Below are 15,011 nucleotides of genomic sequence, written 5' to 3'. Positions count from 1 at the left end.
TAACTTGTACGAAGTTGATGTTCGTGCACGTGGTTTTTCTAAAAAATATTTTTGTTACAAACTGCCGCTACAATGACGGATGTACAACAAACGGAACAGCAAACCCCCGTATCTTCCGAAACGGAAAACACTTCACCCGTAAAAAACAAAGCAGCCGCCGGTGGTTCCTCCTCCGATTCGTCGACGAAGAAAAAGAAAAGCCAGGGATCAAAAGCCACCCATCCACCTACATCCGAAATGGTGAATAATGCGATTAAGACCCTTCAGGAACGCAACGGATCGTCGCTTCAAGCTATTAAAAAGTACATGGCTTCTAATTACAAAGTTGACGCTGAGAAGATGTCTCCGTTTATTAAGAAATTCCTGAAGACCGCCATCGCTGCAGGCGCTATTGTCCAAACTAAAGGTAAAGGTGCGTCAGGATCGTTTAAACTGCCATCGGCCTCTGCAAAAAAGTCTGGCAGAGCAAGGACTTCCTCCCTTAAAAAGAAACCTGCCGCCGCCGTATCTAAAACGGCCAAAGCTCGAGCTACCTCTACGAAGAAATCCTCCTCAGCTGCGAAGGCAAAAACAACGCTGGTATCCGGTACCCCTGTTGTTGAAAGCAAAAAGAAGGCTGCGGTAAAAGCCAAAAAGTCGCCAACGGTTGGAGAAAAGAAAGTAACCAGCTCTACTACTGCCGCAGTAAAAAAAAACCCCACGGTTAGAAAAGCACCATCAAAAGCTAAAAAAGTTACCAAGGGACCGACGAAAAAGCCGAAAGCGCCGAAACCTAAAACCGCCAAGAAAGTCGCTGGTGGTGCTGCACAATTGAAATCGTCGTCCACGAAAAAGAGAAGTTTACCAAAAAGAAAATGAGCTCTGCAGTTACAATTAAGGGCTTTCTCATAAACCGCCACACAAAGGCCCTTTTCAGGGCCAATAATGGTATAACGAAAAAGAATTCTAACATAATTTTAATCTATACATAATATACTCCGGCAGAATGCATCTTAGTTCCATTCGCAGTAGTTACCACTTGTGCGGTGGTAATTGAAAATTTCAAACAATTTTATTTCTGGAATAACCCAGGACGAAAATAATTTTAGAAAATATAATACAAAGTAACTACATAATACAATTACTAAACAGTTGATTGAAGTCTATATTGGATTATACGTATAGATTAAAAAATTATTAAATTTACTTAGGCCTTCTGCACACGGAGACACTCATCATAGACAGTCAGTGCATGACGTTTCTTATACGCCTAAAATTCTGCAAATGAATTTATATAAAATTTTATTAATTTATTTTAACAACTTTAATAATATTTTTTAATTATAAAAACTATCATTCAGTTATTTTGTTTTGCTGTTGTGATGCTTATGATCTGTTCACAACAATAGAATGCGGATATGCTGAACGAAATAGTGATGGAGGCTTCTTTCTGGTTTCCACATTTGGTTGTTGGTTAGTAAGCAATAATACTTTGCCACCTCCAACAGAACTTCCAAACGACAAAATATTGTGAGACCATACCCCGAAAGAAATATTAATAATAAAATGCGAATTTTCAATTACAGACATAGTCAACACAGAAAACCTACAGAATATACGTTTGGAATGATGACTCAAAAATTTAAGATTTTTTTAATCGGCCTATACGTGTCCGAAAATATGAAATTATTATATTGATAATTTGCATGCGTTTTACACAATTTCATAAGCAAAAAGATGGCACATTACACACATTATCGTGTAACATATTATTATTATTTATACGGCGCGGCGTTCCCTCTACGCCAAGCAACCGACCTTTAATAATAAAAAATATATACCCCACGAGGGTATTAATAAAAATTAGATATACATTAAAATCATAATAAACTGATTAAGGAAAGAAAATCAAATGAAAGTAATTACATATGAAATCACATACAGTGTGTCCGTAAGTAGCGGATATAGGCGATAAAATCTTATAAACGGTTTATGGAAAAATCCCTGAAACGGGAGTTATGCAGCTGCATCCCGATAGAATTTAAGAAACTAATATGATAAGATGAAGAACCGTGAGACTCGGAATGAAACGGTATACCGAGAATTTAATAGCAAACGAAAAAGTAAAAAGGGACAAGAGCAATCGACTTCCAGCCAATTCCTAGTCCATCAACACATTTTCAGGACAACAAGAAAAGCATGAAAAACAGAAGAACAAATGAACCTCATACAGTGAGTAATTTTAAGATTGACGTGTTAAAGCTTTTTCAAAAATTATATTAAATCATACAAACTTTGTAAACTCCGATTTATCAATTATTGGCAATATTCAAATCGGTTGAATGGTCCAGGAGATATTAAAATGTAAACATTTGAAAACGCCTTGGCCTCCCCCTCCCTTATTATGACAGATATGAGAAATATCGCAGAACAAAAGCGATGCGGTATTATCCAAGCTACTAAATGATGTCAAAGTTATAGCTCATCGTCTAACTTTCTAAGATAGCGGGAATTTTATGTTTCTATATGGTAGTTACGCCCCCTAGCGGTCGAATTACGAACTTCCAAATAATATCCAGCTATTTCTCTTGCTCACTTTGCTCATAAGGATTTTTTTTCCCAAACCTATAGGCCTTACCGTTGTCGAGATACAGCCACTCCGTACCCTTAACGGGACACCTGTATATAAACAGTCGTTGTGGTTTTTTCTTTGCACCCTCATAAAACACCGTCATAAAACTAAAGAAAGGAGGTGGACGCAATTGCGTTTAAGCTTGAAATGAAATTTGCAGGCTCTTTGGATAAGTCACTGGTTAAAATTTAAACAATTGGCCAAGGTCAATTTTGTTTCACGACTTCTTTCAGTCGAATGGAACAAAGATTCACTAAAAATGAAAAACGTTCCTTATCATATCACGATTTTATGCACGAATACGAGTCTCCCAATGCTCAATAATAGGATTACAGTTATACGTGCGTACGTAATTAATAAATATTTTGAATATTAAAGGTAAATGAACGCAATCGATGAGATGTAGGATATAATCACAAAAAGAAATTGCAGAAGACTTGTTCCTGGCGTACATAAATCAATAAAAAAGACATGAACTGTAAAAATACAAACTTACCGTAAATAAAAACTGACAGCAAAAGACAACACTTTAAATTAAGAAAATATATTTCAAGAATTCAAAAAAAAAAAGTAAAACACTGTTTAAAAACACAAATACGGTCTCAAATACGTTACCGAGTGGTTTAAACAACACAACACAGTTGCTAGAATAAGAATGAATACTTTAGCCTTCTCAACGATCCAGGAAAGATCTCTGTTAGGATGGAGTAGGGGTATTTACTCAACTCACATTTCTCCAAAACCGACCTCTTCTGTAAGTTTTTTACATCTGTTTTAGGGTTTTACGACTTGACCTATCCAAAACAATATTTTTCGTAATCTCTGTATCAATATCCTTTTTCACAACTTCTCTATTTAGTCTAATTTTTTACCCTTCTTACAGTTATCGATGTTATGATTAAATTCCATTTTATGCTGGTAAACATTTGATGAAGAAGTATTTTTATGTTTCTTAATTCTTTTTGCGAGTTTTCTACCTGTTTGACTGATGTATAAAGCATCACATTCTTTACATTTAATAGAATATACACCATTTTTATTTAACACATGTTCTTTGCTTTTGAAGTTTGATAATATATCTATAAGTTTGTAGTTATTTTTAAAACCAATATTGATATTATTCTGTTTTAGAATACGTTTAATTTTATAATTTATGTCATTATATAGATATGTGGTGTGTTTATTAGTATCCATAGTGAACAATGGGTCTGATTTTATTATAAAATACTATATATAGTATTTTGTTAATTATATTTGGGGGATAGTTATTTTCTATGGCAAGTTTATTTATGAAATTAAATTCGTTTTGTATAGAAGTTGTATTAACCCATTTATAGCCACGACCACAAAAATCAGTTTTTATTTTTAAAAATTGAATATTACATAAACTATGTTAAATATGATAATTTTGAAGTATGTTCTAAAAAAAAAAAATCAATTATGCTTCAAATAAATGGGGGTGTGTATAGGCACCTTTGGCAAATAACCGTGTCATTTAGAAAAAAATAATTTATTCAAACTTTGGAAAATCAGAGTAATTTAATAACTAAAATTATATATTAATATGAAAATATTCAAAACAATCAGCGCGCAGGTGTACTTTACATTTTTTGCACAAGTATATTGTATGACTTTTGCAAACTTTACACTTTTTTCTCGAATTGGCTTCCGATTTTTTTATTATATGCCCTATGTTATCTCTTGCGGTAAACTTTGCCTTGATGTTCTACCGTAAAAAGAAGAACAGTTAACATTTGTTAATTCAGATTGGCCTTCGAATTTCATCAAACTTATAGCCAATGAGGAGCGAAAATGTAATTGCGACATTTTAGATCTGTTTGCCATTTTAAAAATTTACCAGCTGTTGACTACTGCGCTATCTATCATGTTGATAAACAATGGCCACTACCATTTTTTCCCTCTTATTTTGATTCTGTAACTGCAGGAGTACTTTACAAACATTGGTAATTACTGTGACGACCGAGTTGTCGTTCCACTGTACCATCAATACATCCAAATTGGAATCAAATACACAAATATTTGAACCTCGTTGTTTTTTCTTCATAACTTTTTTTGTTTCGATTGGACAGTTTGCCACCCTTTTCTTTCAAAATACCGAAATGAGAGTATGACGAAAAAAAGTTGTCGAAGAATGTTCTATGATGTGGATTTAGTAACTTTAAAACAACTCTCGTTCCCTAAGAAAGGTATTTGTCAGGTTTTTCTTGTTCTTTCCCACCATATGGAATAAATTGATATAGACACCCATCGTAAGAATATAGGCACCACAACTTGAAACCAAATCTAACGGGCTTACCATTGATGAACATTTTACAGGAATGTCGTCCAAAATACAGAACTATTTCTTCATCTATTGACAGATTAATGATCAAAAACTCCAAACTTCATAAATTTTCAATTCATGATGTCAAATATAGGTCTTAACTTGGAAAATTTATCATTTTTATTCAATTTTGTATTGTCCAATAAATGAATATTTTGTTTTATTGTTGTAAATTTATTTACTTCATTATCTTTTGACCAGTACATATCCGCATGTGGCAACGTGTGATATCCAGACAGAATACAAATACCAATAAATCTCTTTAGATTTATTTCGTCCATAACATTCATCTGTGACGCGTATAAATTGCTAAACTGTAAAATTTAGTTAATTTATTTTATGCCATTTACCTCATTGTTGCAGTCTTGATTGAAAATTAATTTTAAGGTTCACAAAAAAACTAAAACTACAACTATTAGTTCACTTTATTTCAATAATATTTGTTTTCAGCCAAAGGTGCGTATACGCACCCTCAATGTTTATAACATTATTACAATTGTTTCGTTTAGGATAAAATAATAGTTATTTATATTACAAGTGGGCTAGAAACATAATTACAATACAAGTGTGGAGAATTCACACGAGTACTGTAATTATGCTCTAGCCCACGTGTGATATACAGCATTTTATCTACGACTGCTAAAAATTACTAAAAAATCAATTTCTTTAAAAAAGTCTATTTGACATTTATAAAAATATTTTGAAATGATTGTTGTCTATTTTTAATTGTCAGCTTCAACATGTTTACTCATCTGGAATAAGTGTTTTGAAATGTAAAAACATAACAATTAATGTTTATAATAAATAGTATTGTTTCTCTATAAGTAGATAACACTTTTTCTTTTGTATTGGTGCTCGTTTCAATAAATTAAGTCTGTTCTGATTATTTTAAAAATGCGTTAGGTAATGAAACCAGTGCGGTAATGAACTTCATTACGTAACTCAAAACACCTCAAATGAGTGCGGTAATGATGACTTATCCAAGCAGTCGTAGATAAATATATTTATACCATGTTTAAAACAACATTTTGGGAAGTGTTTACCATAGAAACAGTTTTGTTATAATTAATGTATAAACAAATTTTGTTCTTTTTTCTAAGTCAATGCTGTGGCATTCGAAATTAGCAATATTCTGTATTTTTTTAAAATACAATGCAGTGCATTTTGTTAACACTAACAATTTTACAAGATTCTTTAGACTTAATACTAATGGTTTAATGAAATAAATAGAAAAAATTTGTTTTAATTTAGATTAAAAAAAAAAATACGAAAAGGTGCGTTTACGCCCCTTTTCGTGCGTTCTTAATGGGTTAATAGAATATCTAAGCATTCTGTAGATGTACAATTGGAAAACGGAGAATTTATAATTTGGGTTAGTTAATACTAATAACGTTCTAATAATATTTTCAAAAGACAGGATAACCCTGATAATCATAATTTCAATTCGATAGATGGAGATAATGAATTAAAATTAAAATATATTACTAATTTAACCAATATACATTTCAATAATAACGAAATCAACTTACTAAACAAAGGTCATAAATTTGCCTTAAAACCACCAACGAATTTACATCTAAACGCCATAGAAATAGATTGTATTATCAATAAATTACCTTATTATAATGATATCAAAAATGAAATAATTCCTATTTTAAAAAAGAGTGAAAAATTAAATAATAACTATCCTAAACATCCTTCAGTACAAATAAAGACTATAAAACAAAAACTTGAAAATACACTCAGGTACAAAAAAAACGCAACAAGCTAATATTTGGTAAAGTTTGAAATTTGTCATCAAACTGTAGATAAAAATGTCTAATTTAATGTTCAATATCCAGCCTTTTCTTAAATGCTGGTCATATAGTCGGTATACATGGTTAATTGAAACGTCGTTCTAGGATCCTAATTTTAAAACACCCTGTGGAATAATTTAGTGTATAAATGGTTTCAAAATTAAAATTTTTGTTAAGAACCCCTACATTCCCTATATTTTGTTTTTTTGGTTCATGTCTTTAAGTGCATTCGTTCATTTTTAAGACCGAAATGAATTTGTCACTAACAATTTACTTAAGATACGTTACTTTTTAATAAGGTGGCTTTGCTCATTGTTATTCTAATGACAGTTGGACAGTGATTTTTTGTACAGAAGATTAGTACCATGATTTTAAGTGCTGAAAATTGCGCTAAAGCTGTTGCTCTTGTTGAAGATGGGCGTAATTATGAATATGTTGCAAGAATTCTTCATGCTCATCGCTCCACTATTAAAAGAGTGGTAGAACGTTTTACTCAAACTGGAAGAAATAAGAGAAGGGCAGGAAGCGGTAGAAAACGAAAAACCACTGCTGTTGATGACAGATTTATACGTGTTATAGCTTTGCGGAATCGTCATTTAACCTCAGTACAGACGAAAAATGCGCTTCAACAGGTCCGAGGTACAAATGTGAGTGCGCGGACAATTCGCCTAAGACTAAAGGAATTTGGGTTGACAGCTTGCAGACCAGCAGTTGGACCCAAATTGCTTCCGCGCCACAGGATGGCTAGACTATAATTTACCACCGAACAGTTACATTGGGATTTGAGGCAATGGAACAATGTTCTCTTTACCGATGAATCCAGGTTCTGCTTACATTCTCCAGATGGGCGGAAAAGAGTGTGGAGAAGAAATGGAGAAAGGTTTGCGGAATGCACATTCAGCCCCCGTCTGAGCTATGGAGGTGCTTCAGTAATCGTGTGGGCAGGAATAAAAGGGGAAGCCTTCACTGATTTAGTCATCATCGATGGATCATTAACTGCCCACCGATATATCGAGGAAATATTGGTTAATTACGTGCAACCCTTTAGTGAGTTTATAGGCGCTGATTTGATCCTAATGCAGGATAATGCATTGTCTCATACAGTAATGTGTGTTACACAATACCTCAATGAATGGCCAGCATGTTCGCCCGATCTAAATCCCATCGAGCATGTGTGGGATATGCTTGGTAGGCGGATGAGAGACCGCGAAGTAGCTCCAGCTTCTGCACATGAACTGCGAATAGTTCTTCAAGAAGAATGGCAAAACATTACGCACCAGTCCATTTGTAATATTATCGACACCATGAATCGACGTATGGAAGCTGTGATAAGAGCTAGAGATCGTAACATAAAGTATTAAGATAAATATCTTGTAAAAAAGTGGTACATAGGGTTAGGTTTTAGGTTACAATTGAATTATTTTGCATTAATAATATCTCTTATTTTCTGTCTTTTTAATTTTTTCTTGTTTGCTTTTCTTACCTTTTTTCTTTTCATTAGTTGTCTCACAAACTGATGCTATCAAACTGTCATTAGAATAACAATGAACAATTATTACAACTGTTACTTATTAGAATGTAACGTATCTTAAGTAAATTGTTAGTGACAAATTCATTTCGCTCTTAAAAATGAACGAATGCACTTAGAGACATGAACCAAAATACAAAATGTAGGGAACGAATGGTTCTTAACAAAAATTATATTTTGAAACAATTTATACACTAAATTATTCCACAGGTGTTTTGAAATTAGGATCCTAGAACGACGTTGCAATTAACCCTGTATACCGACTAAATGACCAGCATTTAACAAAAGGCTGGATATTGAACATGAAATTAGGTATTTTTATCTACACTTTGATGAAAAAATCATAAAAATTGAACAAAAAATAAAAAGGTTATCACATTTCAAACTTTACCAGATATTAGCTTGTTGCGTTTTTTTTGCACCTGAGTGTATGTTCCACGATAAAACTTCATAAGTCCGATTTACCTTTAAGACCTACTACTGCTTGTTACGAATGACCTACATCAAAAATTACTGATATTATTTACGATATTTTTACAAAATTAAATTTTAATCCTCAATTGTAAAAATGTAAAAAATTCACTTGACTTTATTAATAAAATAAAACACATAAACCCTAAGAACAATATTATGATCTCATTTGATGTATCTAATCTTTACACAAATGTTGATACTGATTTTACTATTGATATTATTTATAAATTACTTGAGGAACATTATAAATACACAAATATAGCTTCTGATATCACATCACTTGTCAAATTTATTACTTAACAAAATTATTGCAAATTTAACGAAAAATTTTATAAACTTGAAATTGGTTTACCTATGGATCTATCTATATCTCGATTTATCGCCGACATATATCTAGATTATAAGGAGAATAATTATATGTATTATAAACAAACTTAATCCTTATTCTAACAACATCAAAAAATGGATTAGATATGTGGATGATGTTTTTTGTCTATGGGAAGGTACCAACGAAGATCTTATAGCAATGTTAAAATATATAAACAATATTCATGAGAAGTTGAAATTCACTTTAGAAATTGAAAATGATAGAAAAATCAATTTTCTTGACTTAACTATAAATAGAAACGACCTAGACCTAAATTTTGATTTGTCAGATAAAAAATGCCCCGAGCTATAACTCTGTCATTTACATTCCGATTTTCATGGGCGAAGTATCAAGTTGTTCTAATAAGTCTAATTTCTTTCTATTCTTTTCTTCTGATCAGCTTTGCTCCATTTATAATCCTTTATACTCATATTTAAAATTCTAGTTTTTAACATATCTGTGAATCTTGTTTTATTCTTATGTGATTGCTCCATTTTAACCTGTAGTGTCGTTCAGTGTCGTCTACTTTACATCTTTATTTTCCGTTGTTTTATTTTTGAAATCATTTTATATCGTGACTTTTATTATTTATTTGACTGTAAGTTTATTTATTTTATTGATTTGTTTTATTTAATTCTATATACTTTTAATTATAATTTCGCTTGTAGATTTAGCTGATGATGATAAGTAATTATCGAAACCGGTACTAAGTATATTTATTTAAAAAAAAACTGAGAAAGACCTCTTTTAATTTTTACCTTATTTTAAATTATTTATCTAATTATTTATTTTTAAAAGGATTCTGGTTATTTATTGATGAAGATGGATAAAGAAGGTGACCTCCACCTTTACATAAATCCGAACAAAAAAGAAGTAAAAAGGATTTAAAAATATTTTCAAGCGATCATTATCCAACGCAACTTGAGAGTAAGATTGCAATATTCCAAGTTTTTATCATCAAGGTTTATCATTATCAAGGGATGAAACCGTATTATAAGTTATACGCAACAAGTATATGTATTTTTTATGTATTTCTGGAGATGATGCAGTGAAGCTGTGATTTTTATCCAGTCTTGTTTATTATCAAGTGGTATGTATTAAATATAATTTTTTTTAAATTTTTAATTTTCAGTATGCAATTTCTTGTTTTCAATCAAGTAATTTTTTTATATCAATCGATAATTTAAATCAAAAGAGAAATGAAAATCAAAATCAGGCAACTAAAAACTAAGACAAACAAAAACAATACATATTTAAATAAAAACAAAAAATAGCAATGCATAGGAATTGCAAAGTTTATATAAAAATTCTAATTTGCTGGCTTTTTTCATTTCCAATTTGTTGCTACTGAAGCTAAGCAGTACACAGCACATAAAAGTTGTTTTAAAGTTGGGAGAAGTTTCTCAATATCAGGCCATTGCAAAGCAGTAACATTGGATATAACTTCCTTGGAGAACAAGATGATTCTTTTCCATCGTTAATTTATATTTTGTTTATATGCTAAATTTATAAATGATGAATGCGTTTCTTCAAGTACACTTCCTAATTCCTTTCACATTTTTACAGCATCATATAGAGAAGCACTTTTTTGCAATTTGTCAAGTCTCATGGATTTTGGCTTTAATATTAGGTATTTTTTGGTAGGTATATTGTAGGATAAATTACCTTTTTATTTTCTTCACTTACTTTTAACAGTTTTTCCCATTGAGTTACATATAATATGTATTTGCAGACAATGCACTATATGTACTGTTAATTTTGATTAAAGAAAGGAAATTATAATTTTTTCTCGCCGTGGTTTAAAATGACAAGAACATCATTAAAACCAAGAGTTGATTCCAAAGAAATCACTTATTTTATTTTAATCCTTGATAAATTAAACAATTAAATTAAATATTAAATAATCTAATTATTAATAATAATTAGATTATTAATAATTTAGACATTATTAATAATAATTAGATTATTTAATAATCTATTAATGATAATGAACAAAATATCAGACAACGGCGTGGCGCCGGCGCGCGGCGTAAGCTTAACCGAACTTCACGATAAATTGTACCAAAGAATTAAACGTTATCCAAAATTATTTGAAAACACAAATGATAAAATTCAGCTACAGTTCAATGCATAACCGAGAATAATAACGTCCAATACCACATTAACGACGCGACGGTTTAGCGAAATTAGCGGCTTTAAGAAAATTCGATCCTCCCACGGAAAATGAAATTGTTACGCCATTAAGGCAGTTGAAAGAGTGTAAGGAAGAAGTGGTGGTAATAAACATTAGAAAAATGGTTGAAACTAGTCGGGAATGTCGTCAATAAAACAAATGCATTTACAATTATAAATATATTTTGTTAATTTAAGTGTTGGGTTTTAAATTTTGTGTACATCTTAAGAAGACACGGGAAAATCAAAAGTAATACTGGAAAGCCTTTGGCTTCTTTCATCTCCAGTGGCTCTGTCCTTCATTTCTTATTCCTTACATCCAAGTCTTCACCAGGCGTACACCACGTGTCCATACCATATCAGTTGTCTGACCTTTGTGCATCTTCTGATCTCTTTATTAGGGATATGCTCTAAGTGTGAAATCAACTACTAAAACCAAAGGTGTCCATCTATTCCAGTACAAGTAGAGATCCAAATCTTTAAAACTTTTAGAAAGGTCTGATACATTGCGCCGGTGATTGGACATAACAAGAAGGTAGATTGTAAAAGTAAAAAGGAAATAGAGTTTCGAGAATGCGAGGAAATAGTGGAAGATGATTTGAAGCAAATATTGCAGAAAAGGAGGTCAGTTTTATTGCTTATAATTGTGAATTAGAAGAATTTAGAACTACATTTATTATTGATTCAGTAAGCAACGGTGCAACACATGGTAAACGAAAGAATGGAAAGATATTTAAAGGATGTAGAACTAGAATTTAACAGAAAAATAGAAATTGAAATTGCTAATGTTGATGTATTGGAGGCTAGGAAGACTGGAATATAGAAGGGAAGAAGTGGTAATGGTTGGATATATGTGAAGGTTTTGTTAGTAAATGTAATAAAACATAGAGAAAAGTTGGGAAGATTGGTTGGATATTGTACAGCTGGCTATAGAATATGGGACCCGATAAACTACAAAATAATAATGTCGCGAGATGTTTTATGCGATGAAACAGGGACGACTAGTTGGCACCTAGGTTTTCAACTCAAAAATGAGGAATGGAATTCAATATACGCACCAGTATCCATGATAAGATCAACGATAAGAATGTTTATGGTTCATGCGATTAATAATAATTAGCCAATAAAACAATTAGAGCATTTTTAAATGGTAAACTAGCTAACAATGTATTTATAAAGATACCAGAAAGAATAAACCAGGAAAAAGGAAATGTATTGAACAAGAGCATTATTTGGACTTAAAGAGGCACCAAAGTGTTGGGATGAACAATTTGATCAATGGATTCAAAAGATCAAAGTATAATAATAATAAATAAATTTATTGCCATAATAAGAAACAAAAAATACAAATTAAAGAAAATGTATACATTTAACTTAATGCATAAATACAGGCAACAGGGTCGATTTATCGCGTAAGCGATATCTTCCAAACAACGCCATATACTAAGTTATATAAGAAAAACAATAAATAAATGGCAAGCTGCTGTGCTAAACTTATGGTCACTAAAAACGGTGCATAATGATAGTTGCTGGAATAAAAGAAGAAGAGAAGAAAAGTAAAAGTAGAAGAACAGAAGAAAATGAAGAAGAGGGAGAAGAAAAAGTTTTCAGGAAGATACTTGGAGAGCAAATAAATGACGTTTTAGATGGTTTTTAAATGTCACAATGTGAGGAATATTACGGATCTCGGTAGGCAGACTATTCCGAAGGGTTATCGCCTGCACAGCAAACGATTTATGGTAAATCTCGGTACTATGGGTCGGGAACATAAGTACAGAATCTAACTGAGATCTAGTGGGTAAACCATGCGACGGCAAGCGTTGAAATATACAATACAGATACCTTGGTGTTTGATTGTGAAGAACAAGGTGGCAATTCTGAAGATGACATAAGAAAGCAATCGGTGTTTTGATAATAAATCAACTTTTACTGATCGTGAACTCTTCTATAAGAGACTGTGTTTTTCCTAAGATCTGGAAGAAGACTACAATAATTCCAGTCGAGAAAATGCGAAAATCAAAGACCTGTCAATATAATTTTGTTATCAGCTAAAATTATGGAAAAAGTGGTCTATAAATAGTTGAAGGATTTTATTTCTCGCAATGAAGTGCTCTCTGACTATCAGTCGGGGTTCCGAGACGGCCATTCTTGTGAGACTGCATTACAACTGATTATATCCAAATGGAAATATGTATTGGATACACGAAACAAGATTGTATTGGCTGTCTTTTTAGATTTCAAACGAGCCTTCGAAAGGGTAGATAGAGAACGTTTGCTACATAAGCTACGATGTATTGGAGTTGGAAGTAGGACAATTATGTGGTTTACAAGCCACCTTAACGATCGAGTTCAACAGATAAAATTTGGGGATGTACTATCTACAGAAATAGGAACAACTTCTGGAGTTCCACAAGGAACGGTACTGGGTCCGTTACTGTTTATCATATACATCAAAGACATTGTATCCGTCTGTAATGGTGAGGCCCTAATCTTTTTGCTGACGACACACTTATAGCAGTTGAAGACAGCAGCATCAATTCAGCTACAGATAAAATGAATGTGATCTTGCGTAACTTGGAAAAATGACTAATAATTAATAAAGTAATTGTGAATACGGGTAAAACTAAAGCTATGATTCTCGGTCAGTGCGGAATTAATTGTTTTAATAAGGTTTCTTTAAATAGTGATGTGATTGAGTATGTAAATATTATAAAATACCTAGGAGTATATATTGATAAAGATCTCAAATTTAAATACCATATCGCAAATGTTATTGATAATGTTAAAGATAAAGTGAATTACTTTTGTAGAATTTGTAGGTTGTTATCTGTAAACGTTCGAATTGTGGTATATAAGTCATTAATTAGCCCAATTTTTGAGTGTTATTCTACAATTGTTTATTATGCTGGGGAATCGGAAATGCAAAGTTTACACATCATACAAAATAGGGCCATGCGAGCGATTTTGGGTTGTAATATGTTTACTAGAATTATGTTTTTATTCTGTGAAAGAGAGATTGTATATGTTAAATATGTGTTTTGTATATAAATTGGTTAATAATTTGTTACCTTGATATTTGCAAGTGTCAAAAGTATCCGACATACATACCTATAATACAAGATCTCGCAACAGTTTGTATATTAGACAGGTTAGTCATTCATACTCGCAGGATTGTTTATTTTTTATGTTGTTTATTTTGTTTAATAATTTAGATAACGAAATTAGAAGCCAAACAACTATTTCAGCATTTAAGCAGAAACTGTTAGAAACTATTAGAAATAAGAGAATAATATTATGATTGGCAGATTGTAAACTTTATTTCACGAATTGTTAAATAGTTTTTTAATATCTGCAAATAATTACGGTATGGAGTTATGTGTTGAGATCTCTCGAGATCAAAGATATACCGTATGCAGTTGTTTTGAAGTCTTTGCAGTTTGTTTCGTAGTGTTACCGAAAGATCATTATATGCCGTGTCAGCATAATCTATATGGGGGAAAATCAGGGAAAAATAAAGATTACGACGGATCATGGGAGGAAGGAAGCAACGGAGACTTTTCAGTGAGTGGAAACAATGATAGACCTTTCTGCAGACCGATTGAATTTGAGGTTTCCAGGACATTGTAGAATCCATAACCACCTCAAGGTTTCTAACCGTGTCTGACAGCTGAATAATGTCTCCGTCAAGCATTAAGTGAATGGATGAAAAATCATTAAGC

At 31.9% G+C, this 15,011-nt stretch overlaps 1 protein-coding gene across 1 annotated transcript; it reads left to right on the top strand.

The window, feature by feature from the left end:
• Positions 1-892, top strand: LOC139430565 (histone H1-like). Its single transcript, XM_071197724.1, has one exon. The coding sequence runs from the start codon at positions 73-75 to the stop codon at positions 856-858; it is 786 nt and encodes a 261-aa protein (XP_071053825.1). The 5' UTR covers positions 1-72; the 3' UTR covers positions 859-892.
• Positions 893-15,011: the final 14,119 nt, after the last annotated feature.

The sequence above is a fragment of the Onthophagus taurus genome, chromosome 7 (genome assembly GCF_036711975.1).
Source record: "Onthophagus taurus isolate NC chromosome 7, IU_Otau_3.0, whole genome shotgun sequence".
Classification (NCBI taxonomy): domain Eukaryota; kingdom Metazoa; phylum Arthropoda; class Insecta; order Coleoptera; family Scarabaeidae; genus Onthophagus; species Onthophagus taurus.
Note: the sequence above shows the minus strand (reverse complement) of the source record. Positions and strands in the feature narration are given on the sequence as shown.